Source organism: Diorhabda sublineata, chromosome 3 (assembly GCF_026230105.1).
Source record: "Diorhabda sublineata isolate icDioSubl1.1 chromosome 3, icDioSubl1.1, whole genome shotgun sequence".
Lineage (NCBI taxonomy): Eukaryota > Metazoa > Arthropoda > Insecta > Coleoptera > Chrysomelidae > Diorhabda > Diorhabda sublineata.
The window spans coordinates 20,828,519-20,848,990 of NC_079476.1; the positions used below are offsets into that span (position 1 = coordinate 20,828,519).

Here is a 20,472-nt window from a genome sequence, read left to right on the forward strand (position 1 = left end):
TAATATGAAATAATGTCAAAAAGTAAAAAAATAATATCTAAATACTTAATTGGGAATCGCAAAAATTTCAACTTTTTAACTACATAAGAAAACGATTTTTATTGGTTTTCAGTTTGAAACCATAGGTTTAAAAAAGTTGTCCGCTTGATGATCACGAGGTTATCGTTGCCGGCAACATAGCCATAATACTGATTTTATTTATTAGTTATGTATACATAAAACATTTTTCTATATATAAAAATAACGTGAATAAACCTTTTGTATGTTTTTACATTATTACGTAAAAAATTAAAAGCCTGATAACCTTAATTACTACAAAATATTAGATTAAGTTTAATTTGAATATTACATTACTTTAAAATGATGCTTGCAACAAAAGTAATTACATCTTGCAAGATAGTCAACACGACAACACTTTCAACTATTTTTGTTGTAGTATGTATATTCGAATTTCTTGGTATCATAATACAACTCATATATCACGTGTGTCACTTACTGCATAGGCAGCTATTGTTTATATAAACTTCCATTTTGCTCACAATTACACTACCTGACGAGCGTTTTGAAAACCAAGTTTTATCTTCAGAGATAATTAGTTTACTTTCAGTCCCTGAAGAAGTTAACTTGTTTATCGAAACGCGCGTCAGGCAGTATAATTATGAGTGTTGGTATAAACAGTGTGCTCAGTATGAATATCCCCAACGGTTCCAAAAATTCCAAATTTGTCGTAGATTCAGTGTCTCTGTCGTTTATATAAATACTGTGCAAATTTCCTTAAGCTAGTTTTTCGATTTTGAAAGGATTATTAGATCGTCAGAGTATGAAAGTATTTGAATTGTTCTTGTTCTTGGTGTCTCTATTCTGTTCAAAAAGATTCTATGTACTGTCTATTCTTATACTATATTGAACAGCGTAGAAGATAGCGGAACTCCCTATTTCAATCCTGTGTTGGTCTGGAAATATTTTGATATTCTTTGGTTTATATTTGGGCGTCGATTTGGTAGGAATTATTAGCTTTCTTGGAATACTAAGATCATACAAATAATTTCTGTTGACAGTATCGAAAGCTTTTTAGAAATCTATGAAAACTGAGTAAATTGGCATATCTTATTACCTCATTCTTTGCTTTTGCCTCAGAGTGAAAATAGTAGTTTCTGTATCTTTTTTCCTTTCAATCTATATTATTATAAGAAACAATTGTTTACTTAAAACGTACTTATTTCATAATAAAAATGCAATGTCGATAGGACAGCTAACGATACAGGAATAGATAAACATCTGTTATTAATTGGTTCCTGATCGGCTAAAATTGGCAATAAAGTGAGTGGACCATGGAAGGCCATGTTCCCTTGAATTTCAACTATTAAAAAGTTTATCAAGGGATAAAGAATAGAATAGTTAAAGATCAGGATACTAAACTAAAATTCAAATGTTTGGCAACGTTACGTATCTTCAAGACATATAGCGACTAATTTATGTAATAATGAAATGCCACTTGCTGATTCATCAAGAATTAACGGATATAATTAACAAACAACTGAAATACTAAGGAATGAGTATATACCGACAATTAACAAAATATTGGTGAATCTATGTTATCGACACTTGCGTTACATCCGAGTTAAAACTATGATAATTCGGGAAGTAAATCTGGCGCGTATGATGCTTGGAAAATCTTCAACCAGAATCGGTTCGAATAGGCAACGGCGCTAAAAATACCATAAAAAGTTAGAGTATTATCAATCAAAATCAATTGTTGACACACTAATTACACTGTTTGAAGAGTGTTTAAATAATGAAGTCATCGTCTTTATTAAATTTTACAAATCTCATTTTTCATGATTTATTTAAAAAAGAACAAGCAGGTTAAAGAAGAACAACAAACACAAAGTATGTGATAATAAATAAAATACTAGATTATGTCAATTGAACAACAGAAGGTTGGACATCTTCGACCAATAGTTCTTTATCCTTTGCAGTTATAACTTCTTTCTTGAAATTGTTGTTTATAAAGTCGATAAGTAATTGTACAATTTGGTTAAGGATACCTAAAACAATAAAAGGCTTTTCCTAATTCAATAAATTTAACAAAAAAACCTTGAAAATTATAGAAAATAATTAGGAAATCTTTTAGAGATCAATCAATACAACAGCTTTTCATCAATTGTACTAATATGTAGAGAATCATAAGTTGTATTCCACTAAACGTTTACGGCGCCAGAAATACTCTTTGGGCGTTCTACATTGAGAGTACGAACGTTGTGGTCGCGGCGAGAACGTCCCTCATGACATCATGACTAACGTTCACGACTGCCCTTGTCAAAAGGTGGGCCGAAGTGATTGTTGACCGCAACCATAGGAATCTATCTCATTATTTGATGCGGTATGGGATATTATGGGTACTTTCGAAGCATTCTTATGACGAACAAACAAATATATTACTATCGCCGCTCGAAACGCCACTTTTAACGCTCTGAACTAAGTGGAACGGGAAAGATCATGGTCATGAACGTGATCGTCGAGAGTTCTTAGTGGAATGTACCCATAGAGAACTGTTGTTACGACCCAGTTGTGATATCATAAGCCTAATATTAAGTCTTGAACAACACACCTTCGAACATATTTCAACTGTTGAAACATCATTTGTTACTATACGGTTTGTATTGAAAATTTTGTTTTTCAGAATATGACTACTCTGTCTTCAATTATCATTTACCTATATGTAGTAGAACCTGTGGAGGTTTTCCATCACGTAAATATTTTTTTATATGAGTCAATTTGAAAAATTCCTGGCTCTGATCCATGCAACTTTGATCGCAACATTATATAAAATGATGGAAAAAATGCATTTCGATGTAAGGTGAGGTTTTGGTTGTCTATACTTAGGAGTTGTTTTCTATAAATAAAGGTAAGCTGCCTTAAGTCTTTTTCTGACTGTCCAGTCACTCACAGCCATTCCTCACGTTTCTCTGAGCTTTTGTTGGACTTGCACATCCGATTTCTCAAAGATGTACTGACAAGTAATCAGTCATCCCTCACCTTTTTCTTCCCGAACCGCGCCTTCGATGTAAGTAGTGCTTTGAAACAATGATTTTTTAATGGCAAAATATTTAATTTTAAGAAATATGCGATGCAGTGTATTTAACCATATTCCTGTTTTCGACAGTATTATTTATTACCTGAACAAACAAAAACTCCTCCAATAATAGAGCACAGTCTGGCGAGAAAAGTTCCCAAATGATCCCTTTCTTGTTTAACAGTTACCCTTAGTGCGGATACGTCATACTTGAAAAACAATCCCGGAAATCCGTGGCTACCAGCATCGTGATCGATGGGTCTGCTTAATGCTTTAACACTGTACTGATAAGTGTTTACAGACGTAAGAAAAGTGTTTACTTTTGTTGGTACTACTTCAATAAAGTAGTTAAATAAGGTACGCCCTGAAATTAATATGAAATTACATTAAAAAAAATTGCTATTCCAAACTTACTTTACAGTTTGGAGTTCTGGAAGAGTTATTGATATTCTGTACAATTTTTACTTTATTATTAAATTAACATATTCATTTGTCATCTCAAACATGATGAAATGATTGAGAGAACTGCGTCAGTTTGTAGTGTTAGTGCCAATGCCCCGGCAGGGTGACGCGACGCGAGCGCCATCTATTGAACATTCATGACAACAAAGCGTCGGTGATGTTGATGCGTTTCGAGGAGAGAGGATATAGCTGAGTATTGCTAGTGATTATGGTTTCATGAAGTATGCTCTTTTGAAGAGATATAGTGAGAAATTGACTCATCATGACCGTCAGCGCTAGCAGAACAAAGTTCAGAAGTGTGGTTGTGACCAGTTTGAGCTGCGGTACAAAGATATGGAGGAAGATAAGGACCAGTGGCAAAATGTGACCGTAGGTAAACAGTTTACTTTCAGTCTCTGAAGACGATAACTTGGTTATCGAAACGCTTCAGGCAGTGTAATTAATTGTGAATGTTGGTGTAGTGGAAGAGTAAATATTGTGTTCAATATTTGTAGTTATAAGCAGTAGCATCGATATTGAAATGAGGCGGAAGAAAAATTATTCTGCCACGACTCATATTCAGAGACTTGAGCAGAGGGTGCGAAAAATAAATTGTCAGCCTTCATTCTGTGTTTGATAGATGTTTTGCAGAAGAAGCCTCAGCTGAACACCTCTTTGAAATTATGGAGCTGTCTATAAGATGATCTCACTTTCCCACTTATACTTTATTGTCAATTTAACAAACTGATTTATCTAATACTTATTATGCTTAAACTCACCATACGTTCCTATGACTTCATCTCCTTCCAATGGATGAACAATTCCAGGACTGGGGTCGCCAAAACTAAATTTGTTTATTCTGTGAGAAAAATTGTAGTCTCGGTCTGACATAAAAGCATTCATGTGAACATGTCCTCTAGATAGAGGTAGGCTTTTTCCAGCAGTTATATGAAAATTTCCGGCTACTTTATTCAATATGAGATTACCATAAATCCTACAAGCGTCATGAGGTCTGTCTGGAGCGTCATTTCTAGGAGGAAGTTCTCCAAAATGTGTTGAGAATCTGCTTCTCCATAGCAAGTCCTAAACAAGATAATTATCATGAAGATTTTTTGCTCCAGATAACCAAACAGTACATTACATTGACTATTTCCTTCGAAAAATTTAAGCCAACCAAAAAGCTGTAATATTTTATGTTTATCTAGCAACGATCAAATTTCAGCGATAATACTGCACTAGTGCAAATTATCGATAATTTGCACTAGTGCCAAATTTTCGTCTAGGATTAATAAACATCATTTGGTTTTAATTTTATATTTTAAGAAAAGGAACAATTATTATTTATTTTAAAACATATAATAAAAATTATAGAATCAAAGATACGAAAAAATAGTAAAGTTTATAGTAAAAAATTTGTATGGAAAGCATTTATGCAATGATAGAACTTATCAATTAGGTGGAAATCGGACGGCGGAAGAATTGGCGTTGATTTTGAATGATTGGGCTGTGAACATGAGAAGAAAAGATGGTGCAGTGTTTTAAGAAATTAGACATCAAGTTTCGAAGAAATAAGAAAAATGAAAAATTCAAGGAATGAAAATACCCCTAAAGAGGAGCAATAGAAATTCTATCACATAGCTCGGCGAGGTGGGCAAGCTGCTGCAGAGTTTGACCGACTTTTTTTGTATTGAATCAAACAATGATGATTCTGTAACAAATCAAGTTAAGTATAACCCTTATTCATCAAGACTTGTCAAAGTGGCTCAAGAATGTGTGTAAAAAGCAAATCTTTAATAGAAAACAACGACAGTAAAGTTTGTCTTGTCAGATTATTTAAAAAATTGATGTAGAAAAAATTTTATGACTAGCTGCCAGAATGTTCACATGTTTTTTCCGAGAAACCTTTTAATTTGAATAAATTACTAACAAACTGCTTGAATTTTTATAGACTATGATTCTCGATTCTAGAATATCAGCAAGGTTTGTATATGTTAAAGTAACAGAATGACAACATTGGTGTGTTTCTCTAGCTTGATTTCAACTTGATATACATGCCATAATGGATTTTTTGTAGATCTATAAAAAAATGACAACCCACCTTAAATTGTTTTATTATATCTCAAAAAATCACTGTTATTTAAAAATCCCTCGACAGTTTGACTTTTTCTAATACCTTCAGCAATTATGGTCATTTCAATCCAACCAACTTGACATATTTTATATCTAAACCATATGTGTTTTATATCATTAAGTTGTACATATTGTACAACTTAATGATATTTTACTTAAAGATATATAACAAATTAAATTATGTTAAAAAACATTTGAAGTAAAGCTACGAGTAACATTTAATCTATATAATATACTAGTCATTACCTTTACAGCATGATATTCTTCTCGTAGATATGAGTTGAAATGCTTTTTATTATCAAAATGAATTTGTTGATTGGGAGCTAATTCAAACCAGGTATCTTCTTGATCAAGAGCACCAAATTTGAATGTATTTTGATTAGTAGAATCTAGTATATCAGCTCCTAAAACTTCAAATCAATCTATATCAAATATCAGTTCATCTGCTACATAATCATTAGATGTTTTTGTTATTTTATTACCTCCCCGAGCATAAAAAATATGAAGGACACAATAAGTACGTTTTTTAACAATAGTTTGCCACATAGTGTGAGTTTTGCTTACACCAATTCATGTCTTTGTCCAGAGATGTCTTGAATTATTGTTGTTTAAATTTCTCATTACATGCTTGAAAACAAAGTGTACATTTGAATAATATTTAATAAATGGAAAATGTACAAAATATTCATCAAGTTTATCATATTTTCGTTTTATTTTGCAAACAAGTAGGACATAGATTTCAGAAAGATAAAATTATTTTAAAGTATTCACAATCATTTACTTGCAACTCATTTTTTTTGGAAAAAGTTATTTTAAGCTGAACATATAAATTTGCATTTGGATTTTAATGTCTTTCAAATGCTTTTGTAAATTAAGATTCCCCCATATATCAGTATTTCTTGAATGAATTTTGTTTATTCTGTGATTGGAAATTCTTTATTGGTTATTTGAATGTGACACAATTTTGTGAATGGTCTTATATAGGAATTGACAAACAAGAAAAAGATGTTATATATATATGTTATATAAACTAGAAATGTTGATGTGTAATTAGTATCTTGAGTTAATTAAAGCACAAAATAATTCAGACAAACACATTCAGACATTTTATGGGATAACTTGTGTCATAATTAACACAAACTGAATGCACAATATTCTATCAAAAGTAGTGCAATTGTGAGTATGAAGATAAAAGCTTAAAAACTGGATTTTGTAATATTACTTTCTTATGAAAGTTTGGAATTCCAACAATATATTTTGCTGTAAAACTAAACATATATAAATACTTACAATGACAAGGCATAGCTACTGTAATGTCAATATTGATTTTGAGCTGTTCGTCTAATTCGACATCTGGTGAAAATTTGAAGATAAATTTACTATCTAAATAATATTGAATTTCACAAAATACAAGCCATATGATGATAAGAAATCCAAAAATGGAAACTGGAAAAATCCATTGATTATAGACATGTGATATAAATTTTATATAGTGTGACTTGTATTTATCACATGGTGATACTTACATGTTCCTCCAACAGAAGAAGTTTCTTTAAAAGTTTCTTCAACTTTTGGAAACATATCTAGTTTTTTCACTTTGCTCAGTTTAGAGCCTCTATAACGCAGCATTGTAACCTTTTCTGCCTCCATTATTTAATTAAATATTTGAAAACTAATTTAGAACATCCATATCGTTTGTATATTATAATAATTGTAAACGTAAATCCATATCTGTGGCTATTGTTAAACTAAGAAATTTGAGGTTATATTATGACATCTCTGTCTTCTTTACTACTTGTACAGTATGCCTACGCTAAAGGTGCCATACACAGGATGCCCGATGGTAAGAAATTTGGAATGAGGTCCGTAATAAGAAAATCGTTTGAAACCGTGAAATTTGGAAATAAAGCTCCTGTAGTGGGAATTAGAAATTAGAAAATACGAGTAATATTTAATTTCCCTACTTTTATGAAAATATGAACAATAAGTGCTTGAGTAAAATTAACCAAAACTCTAAAACAAAATAAATTTAAAAATATCTATTAAAGGAATAGTATGTAGATAATGTAAAACTGAGATTTCATAAAATAGATTTATTCAGTCCGAATCTGAATAACTTTTTTGGGTATATATTGCCGTAGAATATAATTCATTTGTTAAATTTGTAAAAAAAATGAAGCTGTAGCAACAATCGCTATTTAAAACAAAGCTTTTTGTTAAAACGAGCCCTTCCAACGTTGTGGTTTTACAGTGATTTCTCAGATAAGTTTTGTTAAGATTTATTTGTGAAACTATTCTTCCGGTATTAGCGCTGGAATGCGGTAAATAGTTCGCACGTTCAAATGTAAATGTATATTTTGAAAACATGATGTTATGGGGTTCTATTCTTATTCTTCTATCGAGGAATGGCATTCCCTGCGTGATATGAATTATTTGTTGTCTGTCAGACAATTTATGACAGCTCGCATTTCATCTCTCGTAGCACACCGATAATTCTTGTTCCTCGCCTTATAAATAGGCCCCATGGACTATTGGATACTGAATTTTCCTCCTTGTACAGATAATTAAATATTTTTAATTTTGTTTCAATGTTATGTCAGTGGTGCTTGAGTATTATGGATATAATATGTATATTTTCAAAAATCACGAGAATAAGAACAAATATCGTGAGATAGTGAGACTGAACATGAAATCGTGAGATCTTACGATAAATCGTATGGTTTGGCATTCCTGACAATAGAGGAGAGTAAAGCACACAAAAATGTAACCTCCATTTGCACCAATATCCAATAATAGATAACAAGTATATAGGGCAATTATTTTTTATTTACACACGTACAAGAGACATATAAATTTTAACAAATAAAAAATTATTACAATGATTTAACTTAATTTGAACTAAATATTACTTTTTTGATTGATTTTTATCAATAATTAGTTTATTCAATTCATTGATGAGTTTGTTTGTTTTAATTTTTTCTGAAAATAAAAATAAACATAAATTACATTTGAAATTTTATGGGAATATGTGTAATGTTTCCTCTCTTTAGATTCATAGATAGGTTAATTTTATTGAGATGGCGATAGTATCAGCATTCTAGAGATAATGGTGGCATCGTTAAGTGGGGTGTAATAATAAAGTTTCTTAGAACAAAATTGGGTTTAATTACTTTAGGAAACGAACTATATGAAAACTGGTTTCATGATAGAAATATGAACTGAAACTTACCCATGTCTTCGTAATTAACATCAGACAAAACTTCCATTTTATAAAAACCTTCGATGAAATTTGCGAATGATTGGGCTTGACAATATTTCATATATTCGTCAATAGGTTCTCTAAACATTATGTCAGATAAATTCGTCTTCTTAGTAAGAAATTTGTATGGGGAATTCGAATAATCATCTGGATTATTACCATGTTTTTGATCACCTTAAATGAAATTATTTTTTATACGTATCGCAAAGGTCCAATAACAAAATTAGTTTTAGTTAAAAAATCTATCAAACTTCATTAAATCTATATTCAATAGAGTTTTGTCTCATTTTATGATTAAAATTACAAACTATCGACACTTTCTTGTCACTTACTATGTTCGAGACTTTGACTTTCCACGTTATCGATATCCTGATGATTTATAGAAACTTCTAAAAGTGACCTAACAATACTTTCAGCTAATTTCTGCTTCTCTTTGTCTTCCAAAGTTTTATTTAAATCATCGATATGCCTGTTTCGACCTACAAATTTAATAACATAAAACACTCAATGCTGAAAAAAACTCTGTGAAAAAGTAGGCAGTGACATCTGAGGAGACGGATATAAGATCACCATGAGGGGCTTATCCGGTTTTCCCCCCAGACTCAGCCTAACCATGAACACCATAGAGCACGTAGTCAAGCACCTATTCCCAGCATATTAAGACGTGATATTTAATTGTGGTAATAGTAATTTAGCTAGAGGCAGCAAACAGAAAGCTCACAATGGTAAGGCACCATGACTAGGTAATATACCGCCCGAAATATTAAAGACAGCATTGAAGCAAATCCGGAGTGCCTTTTAACAGTGTACAATAACCTAGCAGGCTTTGCAGACTTCCCAGTGCATCGTGGCAATACATTCTTTATGTGGAATAGATTGAATGGCGAGCTCTTTAGAATAGAGATGCCACAAGGAATTACCCTAGTTGTCTTTGCTTTAGTGGTGACAGCTGTAACATAACAACTCCTGATTAACCTGGCTAGCAGTGCACTTGTAGGAAACTGTAAACGACTAAAGCTAGCGCCAGAAAAAACAGAAGATATCCTCTTGACACTTGAGAAGAAAATTGGGAAAATATGTACAATGTACGACTGTCATGTTTACTTAAGCAGTAAAGTATCTAGGCGTTTGGTTAACACGAAACTTAGCTTTAAAAAACACGAATAGAGGTCAATACAAAAAGCAGAAAAAACTCTTTCAGCTCTGGCGAGTATAATGCCAAACATTGGCGACCCTAGTGAATCTAAGAGGAAAATACAAAAGAAAAACTTGAAACAAAATCGAGGAAATCCTCATTGAATGATGTGAATACTTAAATACGAGAAATGCAGTCTTAATTTCACCTTTATCAGAATAACACCGCTTAGGTATTATATGAATATGTTTCTCAGACAATTTAGCAGCCCCTCTCCCACTCTTCATAGATTTATCATCACCTTCACGTTTATTTTCATCTGTAAAATCATGATTTTCATTTTCTGCGTCAATGAGATTCTGCGAGACTTCCTTAAAGGTATCTCCAATATTTTCTTGTTTGGAATTCGTGGATAAAGTATCGATCTGGTTGGATTCTTTTGAATCGTCACTGTTATATTTATTAGACTTCTTAACCTCAGTTGTTGTACTGAAGTATTTCCTTTGTACGCTGTTCATAGGATTAGTTTCATAAGAATAAGCAGAATTTCGGTTATTTCTTGGTGTCACTGAGCTCATACTCAGTGATCTGTGATGGGAATAGCCTATTAAAATATAAAAATCATTCATTATTGTGTTAATTTGGTAAAGATAGTTATTTTTCGAATAAAAAATGAACTTTATTTCGAATTGAACACTCAAATGAAGTCATTGAATTGTAAACCTTATCGTTATTTCACAAGTATGGTCAACAGAAAGTATTTGTATAAGAATTTTGTATGTATTGGAAATTAATGTAACCACTCCACATAGAAGTTTAATTCCAATTTTAGTTCTAAACTCGATTTTTTTAGTAGTAGTTTAAAACTGGACATATTGCAAAGTTTATATTCCTATTTATAAAAGCTGTAATACCCTTAAAGTAGACAGGAAATCGATTAAAAACAAAAGGGACTACCAAAAAAGAGATGGATTAGACCAAATAAAGAAAATGAAGACAATAAAACGAGGAATTGGGAAAGATAGTACAAAACAGAAGATAGTAGAACAAAAGGGAATAATAGAGAACAGAGTATCCATTCAACCCATGAGAAAGTAAAATATAATAAGACGAAGAATGATGAGTTTAGTCAACTATAATTTGTCAAATTTGAAACGATCCAAATGCGAAGTATACTTGGCAAACTCTAAGGGGTCTGGATGTGCGACTCACGTATTGATGGAAGAGCTTTCACGCACATTAATAATATTGACGTAACTTTTAAAAAATAATGTTTACCTATTAACGAAAATAGTTAAAACAAATCTATCTGTCGGCCATTCTAGTGAAATTTTAACAGATAACGTAAGAATTATATTGCACTGGTCAATTTAACAAATCTAACTGTTAATTACTGATTGTATGAATCTATTTAGGAAAATGATTTACCTTGAGAAGGATTTTGAGTGGTAACAAACGAAAATGATCTTTTATTTGGTGGTGGACAAGTTATAACTCGTGGAAGATCTTTACATTTCTCCTTAGAACACTCGGATTTGTCTCCCGTAGTCTTTTTAGTCGTTTGATTAGAAACTGAGGATTTTGCGGACATCTGGCAGTTTTTCGGTTTCAATTCTCCTGGTTCGCAAAGACAAAGTCCTGCTGCTTTCGCATATCTTTCTGCTTTTTCTCTAGCTGCTTTTTTCTTCCATTCATCTGGTGGTGGGCAGTTTGGTCGAGCTTTGAAATAATCTATTATCCTCCTCCAAATACTAGGCGTTTTTTCAATTTTACATTTTTCTTTTGGAGGAGGTGCGGTTTTTTCGCAGTTATTTGTAGATTTTGACTTCTGAGGGACTTTTTCAGTTTTATTACATTTGGGCTTACAAGAACCAACTAGTGAAGTTTTTTTCTTGGAACCGTCACATATATCTTTCTTTTTCGCAGTTGCACAGTAACCTTCTTGAGGCATTTTTTGTTTCATAGTTTCATTGCGTTCAATTTCTGGTTTTGACGCTTTTTTAATTTTCAATTGGCCTGAAAATACAATATTTAATAACTTCCAAAGTTAATGCCGAATTCTAATAATATATTTGATAAATATTTTATATTAAGAGAAAATAAATTTCAATTTTACCTGAAGCTACCGCATCTTGGAAACTGTCACAATCCAAAGTTACACCAGTTTTTGGAATACCATATTTGTGTCTCATATATTCAACTTTCACACTTGCATTTACTGGTTCGGGAAAAAGAGTTTCATTTGTTGCAACTCTTTCCAACTCTGGTAAAATGGGGTATTGAGGTTGTAATAGTTTTTCTTTTCCATCAACATACGAACATTCATCAGATCCAGCGAATTTAATAGATTTCTTTCGGTATTTTGTAAGATATTTGGAATATTTCTTGTCTACCCGATGCGTAGATACCAATTGCTTCTGTTGTTTGAATCCTCTCGTTGTGGCGAGCATATCCTTAAATTGCAAATTTCTAGGGAGTTTTTTACTCTCCAGTAATTTATCGTATGCTGTTAAGATATAACTGCTCGATTTACCGGGAACTAAAACTGGCAGAGTAGAAAAACTTTGCGAAACGTCTACATTAGTCATAGAAGAATAATATCGTTTCATTTGATTGTATGGACAATTTGTGAGTTTGTTCAATCTATGCCACTTGTGAAAGTTATTTATTCTCCATTGTAGATTACGTATTTTGGTGAAAGGTCTGCCGTCTTCTTCTAATTCGGAAAATTCATTTCTGAAATCTGATTTAAGTTCGCTTTGAGGGGTTAGCTTTCGCTCTGCTTTTTTGCACAAAAAGTGATAACTGCGTTCCGAATTTGCATTGACAGGCAACTTTGATGCATCATCATCTTCTTGTGGATTGCACGCCATATTATATAAGAATCTTTGTTGTATTCCAAAAACCAAAAACAGTTGTTTTGGCAGATAAGTACACATATTTTTAATATCTCCAATTCTTTTGGTGAACGTATTCAATGAAATACATCGATTACTATCTAGAGAATAATTTTGTTGTTTAACTGGATTTTCTACTTGATCGCGAGCTTCTTTATTATTAGTATAATGTTCCTCATCATAAATTTCCTTTTCTTCAAGTAATTGTGGCTGGCATGTTTTTTGATGGCAACTAGTCTGAAACATAGCGTATTTTTTTACTAAACTTAGTAGACCTTGATTTCTACAGGGACACACATTACGGAATTACCCACTTAAATGATTTATATTTGCAAGGTTGGCTGCTTCCATGTTGAATTGGAATTAGGATACCGCTTTTGGCGTGTGTTTTTATTTCATTTTCATAATCAAAGCAATTTATGAAAAACGAATTCAATCCTTTCAAATAATTAGCTGCTAATAAGCCTGAACGAATTATAAATTAGAGACAAAACTGGGAAAAATAGTATATCATCACTTTTAATAAGAAATTGTCGAGAGATCAGTTGCCTTATTAATGAGAAAAACTTTTGGTATCGAGTAATTTGGAAAACAAGGCGGTACTGTTACTTAACAGAAATCATTATAATTTTTAAGGTTAAAAATTACACATTCCAACACAAACCTTGTATTCAACATCTAAATCTGATCTTATATTTATAATCTTACTTTCACTCCATAGATCATCTCTTCCCCAACCTTTTCTGTTCCTTCCGCTAAATCTTCTGTAATGCAGTCTTCCAAAAGTTCATACGGAAATTTGATTTCTGATGATTTTTCTCTTAATGAACCGATTCTTCTGATTGCGGCATTATTCTCTGAACATTTGGCTTTGGAACTGGTTTTCGTAGTGGAAGACATTCGTTTCTGACGTATAATATGTTTACTCTCTAGAATATTAGTTTATTCAATCATAGTGCAAATTTGATGATAAAATTGTTAGCACTAGACTATATATGTTCATTAATTAAATGTGATAGTTTAGCATAAAATAGTTGTGATTCTTGTTTTCAAGAATGAACTATTAACACGCTTCGATGACGACTGTACCTGCGAACTCCGACTTTTCATTCTCAAAACATGCATCACTTTCAAAATAGCTCTCTGATTTATATTAATTACAGTTCTGGGTAAAGTTATGCGAATAAACCGAACATATCTATTATTACTAAGCAATTTAAAATCTAGTTTAACTAATGAATCCTTACAAATAATCGAAGAAAACGAAACAAACCTTATTAAAAGTCATAAACTTCAAAGCCAGATAATAAATATAGATATCTTCTGACTGAAAAATAACATAATTCAATTATGAACATCATATACCACTTCAACCTTAAAACAACAAAACTAAGGACGATTATATACTAACATTCTGGTGATATCCTCCAAGGGCAAGAACATTCATTTAATCCTGAAACACATCCAAGGAACTTAAGCCAACTCCAAAACTGGTCTAAAGTTACGTGACTGCAATTTCCAACTTAGAATACCAATTGGTTTTTATTTTATAGATAATGTAGTTCTGCACTCTCAGAACTAAAATTCAACAACAATCGCTTAAAGTATGTCGTGGCATAAGGTTTCTTGGAATGATTTTTGGCAACAAACATCATGTCAAAAAATCATGCCAAAGCGGTATAAGCCTTATGAAAACAATCACAAGCAAATTCTGGAGATCTGACTATAACTGTTTAATGCACATATATAAAAATATATGCAACTGCCAAGATAACTACCTTAAATCAATTTGAAATCATTCAAAACACAGCAGGAGCATTTCGTTCTAACCCAATAAAAAGCTTGCAATGGGAAACCGTGGAACCCCTTTTACATTTCCGAAGAAAATAACTTGCCGCTTGATGAGCACTATCCATCAGCCCAAACCAGAAGAATCCAGTTTACTCCAACATACAGAAATTTCCATTACTCTGATTATAAAAGATTTGCCTCTAGACTTGATAAAGTTACGAACAATCTCGCGAAATATATCCTAAGGTTGGCCCTGTCCAGCTACAATGAAATTTCAAAATTCGGCGAATTCGCGTTGTTTTTTAGAAATGGTGGACGCGCCTTTGTTGACTTTTTGTTATAGAAGTGGTTTATTACAGTATTTCTTTTAAATAGTTTCTAGGAAAGTCTTTTTATTTATTTCTTGGGTTTCTTTTTGTTCTAGAGCTTTGTAGAATTCTATTTGTTGTATATAAATAAGTTTATGTAGCGTAGTAAGTTTTTAGATAAATATTTGTAGTGAATAGAACGAATTAGTAAAGTAAACGCAGAAGTTATTTAAGTGATTTTATTATAAGTTGAGTGTATTGTATAGTGTGTGAATAAATAAATCAAGAACGTAAGAGACAATGTTTATTAATTCAGTGTTTATTAATTCACCCCACCAATAGAAAGAGTGTAAATAAATACGAAAAACGTTGCAATGAGTTTCCACAATTTTACTTGGCATCTACAGATGCATCCTCTGACCTCTGAAGGCTCAGTAGGCTCAGGAGTGAATGTACAAAACAGCACACTACAATTTGAGATACTTACAGCGTCTTTACGTTATTCTGCATAAACTGATTCACATGAAAACAAACAAAAAATATTTAAAGATTTCTCAGAATGACGGACTCTCTTAACTTAATCTATATGATTAGTCAACTTTATACCACACACGCAATGGACCTCCAAATTAAAGTTGAATCATCCCATTTACATCAAATGAGTAATTATGTGGATAGACTTTGGGTTCCTTCTCATACTGACCAACGAGGAAACGAAGCCTACCACAATGCTCGACAAGCAGTGATTAGTGAAATCGCAATCGAAGTGCAAACGATGCTATAAAATAAAAAGTTAAGAAACGAGTGACAAACATCGAAATCGAAGCTATGCGGTTTGAAACCCCGGTCGCAGTCAATTATCGAAAGAGCACTCTAAGCTAGATTAAGTTAGATCAAGACAATAACCTTAATAACACTATAGAAAAAACACTCAACAGAAATTATAATTTCCAAAATCTTTATAACCCATTTATAATTTCTGTCGCTAATTACCTCAGTGGTAGATGCGATATGTTTGCAAAATAAAGAAAATATGAATATACCCATATAAATTAACTGATGCTACAACTTACTCTGTAGGTGTTTGGACGTTGCAAAATTCTTGGATGCAGTAGAAAACATTATTGAATGTAGTGAAGATTGGACTGTATAAGTAGGTGAACAGATAGATGTGATTTTATTTGAATTTTTATTATATTTTTCAAAATCCAGATGATTGCTTTTTGCTGCTTGTAATTCTGTAAATAAAAATTTAATCGAATTGAAAGGATTTATTATAAATAAATAATAAAGTATGAGTCCGAATCTATATCAATAATTTTCAGAAATACCATGATATAGTGAAGAGCCGAAGTGGTTTAACATTTATATGATATTTTAGAACTAAGGATTTTACTTTTAATCAGTCATAACAACTTCATAGTCAATTTATTGTGGGTAGATTTTTCGTATCTTCCATTTCTAGTAATAAATCAAAGGCAAAACTGTTTTAATGCTTCTCTGAATTTGGTTACATCCAAAAAAGATAATGATATACAGTTCCGTTTAACGTTCGATGATCCATCTTTCATTTTCTACTGTAACGGGTTGCCAGATGCGGATACCAAGTGCTGTATATTGAAAGCTGTCATAGACACTTCAAGCAGAAAATTTTATTACTAAAGCATCCAAAAAAGACATTGGAGAATATTTTCAAATTTCTAAAATGATTGATAAGGGAATTCAACTTGCTCGCTGTGATTTTTTATTATTCGATTTATTATTGTTTCCGACTTTTTGATGAAATTAAATGATGAAATGAATGTTGAAATATCATTTTCTTCCATAACGTCGGTGAAATAAATGTAATTCTCGTTTCGATAACCCAGTTATCGTCTTCATAAGCTAAAGAGAATCAGTTGATTCTTGAATAGGATCTAAGTTATTTGAAAGAAATTGTACAATAAATGTCTCGCTCCTGAGTGAATCCTAATGAAATAAAAAATATTTAAACTTACTCTTTGATATCACACCATCAAACTGACGATTAGATAGACATTTTAACTGATAATTTTCACCAATTTAAATAACCAAATTATTGATATGAATTATATTAATTTTCTTTGAACATGAATAATTCGTGAATTGAAATGAAAACTGGCATTTTTGACGTTTTATAATAATTTTGACTTATGAATATTAGTGACACTAGAACTAAGCATGTTTCACAATATTGACTTTATTGCGGTTTTCAGAATATTTGAAAAATTAAATTTAATAAAATGGTATAATCATGATAAAATTGGCCAATTAAAATTGATCATACGATTATGGCAGCGTATAGGTATGCTTGGAGATATGGTTTCTCAAAAAGACAGAAAACGAGAAAATGAAAAAACGACTATCTATATAGTAAGCTATAATTCATTGACTGATAGCAATGCTTCAAAAATAATGTACACTCAATATTCATAATAAATAAAGTTAAAAAAGAAAAACTAAAAATCACACTTGTGGAGCACATTATACTGATGTAGGTAATATAGAAAATCTCCAATTGAGAGCAGACAGTTTTAATATTTGTTTCGATGCAAATTATTTCTAAAAAAATTTTCCGAAAAAAAAACGGAAGTTGACGTCTTAGCCCGCTCGACTAACGAACGCAATTAATGTAGTGGGATATACTAATAGCAACAAAGGATAGTTACAAACAAACAAACAAACAAACAAACAATCAAGCTCACAATCTCAAATACAAGTGCTGATTTAAGCGTTTTAAAAAATGAACGATTTATCATTATCGGTCAATTCGTTATAGAATCTTAATGCATACTACTCGAGCAAATTGAAATAATCGATTATTTTCCTACGCTAACGTGATTTATCACAGATTAAGTGACGTTATTTATGATATAATCTTTTATTTTCAATTCTCCTGTGATATAATAATAATAATATTAATAATAATAATAAGGAAAATACAAGATCGAATTTTGTAACATTTGGAACGGAGCTAATTACATAATTTTTTCTACGTCCTATCTTTAAAGTACCTTGTATTTCACCAGTTTGTAGCACGTAAAGCAGTTGTTAATGGTTAGGGTAAAAAAAAAGAAAAAGCGTTAAATAAGTGCCATGAAGTTAACTTTTTTTAACAAGCTAACGTCAGTGCAATTCGTCCACACTGCTATTTAAAAAAATATCCTTCGATTTTGACATGAAAGCATGATAGCACATAAATTGATTTGACTTTAATCAGTTATTCGATTTGTTTTAATTTAGTAGTGACTCTCTATTATTATTATTGTTAAGATGCGAAGTGAAGATTCTGACTTTGAAATATGTACTTCCAATGAAATCATAGAAAAGGCATGTGGCAGCATCCAAAATAAACTATCTAAAATAATATAACACTTTTATGAAATGACGGAACCAGAATAATATTCACAGCTGTACAAAACACGTGCTATTAGCTTATTTTGAACAAAGGTCTAGTTAAAAGCAGCCTTATTTATAAATTATAATGTAGATTTAAGTAAATATGCCATATTAAGAGTATTTCTGGAAGGAACCGGAAAAATCTGATACATTCTCAAGAGAGAAAATAAACAAGTTTTAGCAGTATAAAATGAAAACTGATGGGTTGAAAATAAGGAGGGCTTCCACTCATCACGGTTCCAGGTTCAAAAATGCTTACAAGTCGTTTAAACATGAAGTTGATACATTTATGCTAATCTGACATCGAAAAACGCAATCAGCAACTACTTCTTCTCATAATATAGAAAAAAAGTTGTTGATATAACCACTTTTTCGAAAATTTCATCGTTAATTGCACAATATTCAAGTTTACCGCATCCAGAAGAATGAAGAGGTCATGCGTTTTGCCGTACTCCGGCATCACTTGTAGTTGTTTCGGGTGAAGACATTCTTCAGTTAAAACAACATGGAGGATGGATATCCACTGCAACTGCCGCAGGATATGTAATCAATTCTCTCAACAAAAAAATAAATGGAGCTCCATGAATTTCAAAGGAAACTAATAACAATAGTTTATTAAACTAACCTTCTACATCATTTGAGAATCGAGAGACCAATTTGACTGTTACAAATATTCAACACCTAAATGAAGCTTTATTTGGTAACAAAACAGACACAAACGTGACTGGATCAAAAATTCATATAAGTCATATAATTAGGTTTTAGTTTGGCTTAATATCGTTGTCCATAATTAACTTTCAATTCAATAATTTTTATGCGTTAGTTCTTAATTGTAATTTATCGTAGGAGCTTAATTGAAATATCCGAAATTTCTATTTGAATTTTATTTTTTTGTAATATATGCAACATATGCATAAATAATTTTTTTATTCACTCATAGAATTGTTATTTTTTCCATATGTAAAAAAATGCCAGTTTAGGCACTAGTTGCATAAATTATTATTTACTACTAACGAGCGTAAAGTACGTACTTTCGAGCGATTCCAACTTCACTTTAAGCTTTAGTGCATAGAGAAACATACCTAAGCAGTAGTGTGTAAAGTAAATTATTATCAAAATCTCTATAAAGTAGTGGCTAGAGTACAAGGCACACATGCGGGAGGTCTCAGGTTCAAGTCGCGTTCATTTTTTTCTCTACTTATGTAATAATTATATTTAGCTGTTTTGTTAATTTGTTCTAATCTGGATTAAAATATTCAAAATATTAATAAATATATAAGGTATTTTATAAGGAATTAATAAAAGCGTTATAGTTTCTTCTAACGAAGAATATTACCATTAAATTTTCGTATTTTGAGAAAATTTTCGTTAGTATTGTATGCAATTCGTGTGTAAAGGCGTTTTTCGATGAGAAAAGGCCACTTAACACACTTGTTACATGAATAACTATGTTAATACTGGAGAAAATTTTAAAATAATTTGTGGGATGACTGATATACTTGAAAACTAAGTTATATGATGGAATATAAAAATAACAAATTTTGAAAGGAACAATGAAGAGAAATGACGAAGCATGCAAATGGCTTTACTGGAATGGTGAAAAAAGTTAGATAGGACATTCATCGGTAAAAGCACTACGAAAATTTAACTACATTTCCTTCGAATAAAGTGAAGCCGATCGATTCTTTAGTCGAAATCTTCAATAGTTCACTAATGCAAATCTTTTTTGATCTTTTTGGATAATTTTAGAATCTACTTAAACTTAGTCTTTCGGAAACTATAATTGGAACTAAACACAAGGTAATTTTATACTTTCGCGGTCCCCTCATTTTTGGCTCTAGAAAATCGAAAAATCATCCGATTTCGATTAATTTTTTTTTCAAAATCTTCGTTTTTACGGCGGATTTATGAAAAAAATGAAAAAAAATATGGGAAATGTCTCTCACTTCTTTGCATATAATCGTTCATAAAAATTTTTACAAAGCATCAACCGCAATTCATATATATTTTTCGTTAAT

At 31.5% G+C, this 20,472-nt stretch overlaps 1 protein-coding gene across 1 annotated transcript; it reads right to left on the reverse strand.

Annotated features, from left to right (window-relative positions):
- Nucleotides 1-1,758: 1,758 nt before the first annotated feature.
- Nucleotides 1,759-7,451, reverse strand: LOC130441651 (endoplasmic reticulum-Golgi intermediate compartment protein 2). Its single transcript, XM_056775433.1, has 6 exons — nucleotides 7,174-7,451; nucleotides 6,938-7,093; nucleotides 5,894-6,057; nucleotides 4,297-4,600; nucleotides 3,180-3,440; nucleotides 1,759-2,048 (listed from the first exon to the last, which is right to left on the reverse strand). Exons 1-6 carry the CDS (start codon nucleotides 7,295-7,297, stop codon nucleotides 1,918-1,920), a joined length of 1,140 nt encoding a protein of 379 aa, XP_056631411.1. The 5' UTR covers nucleotides 7,298-7,451; the 3' UTR covers nucleotides 1,759-1,917.
- Between the last annotated feature and the right edge of the window lie 13,021 nt (nucleotides 7,452-20,472).

What these genes read in the sequence shown, in the direction of transcription:
- LOC130441651 (XM_056775433.1), bottom strand. Translation starts at nt 7,297, where the DNA reads ATGGAGGCAGAAAAGGTTACAATGCTGCGTTATAGAGGCTCTAAACTG. An exon ending in AAGAATATCATGCTGTAAAG is followed by an intron (nt 4,601 to 5,893) that starts GTAATGACTAGT and finishes TATCTTGTTTAG; the next exon opens with GACTTGCTATGGAGAAGCAG. An exon ending in TGAAGTCATAGGAACGTATG is followed by an intron (nt 3,441 to 4,296) that starts GTGAGTTTAAGC and finishes TATTAATTTCAG; the next exon opens with GGCGTACCTTATTTAACTAC.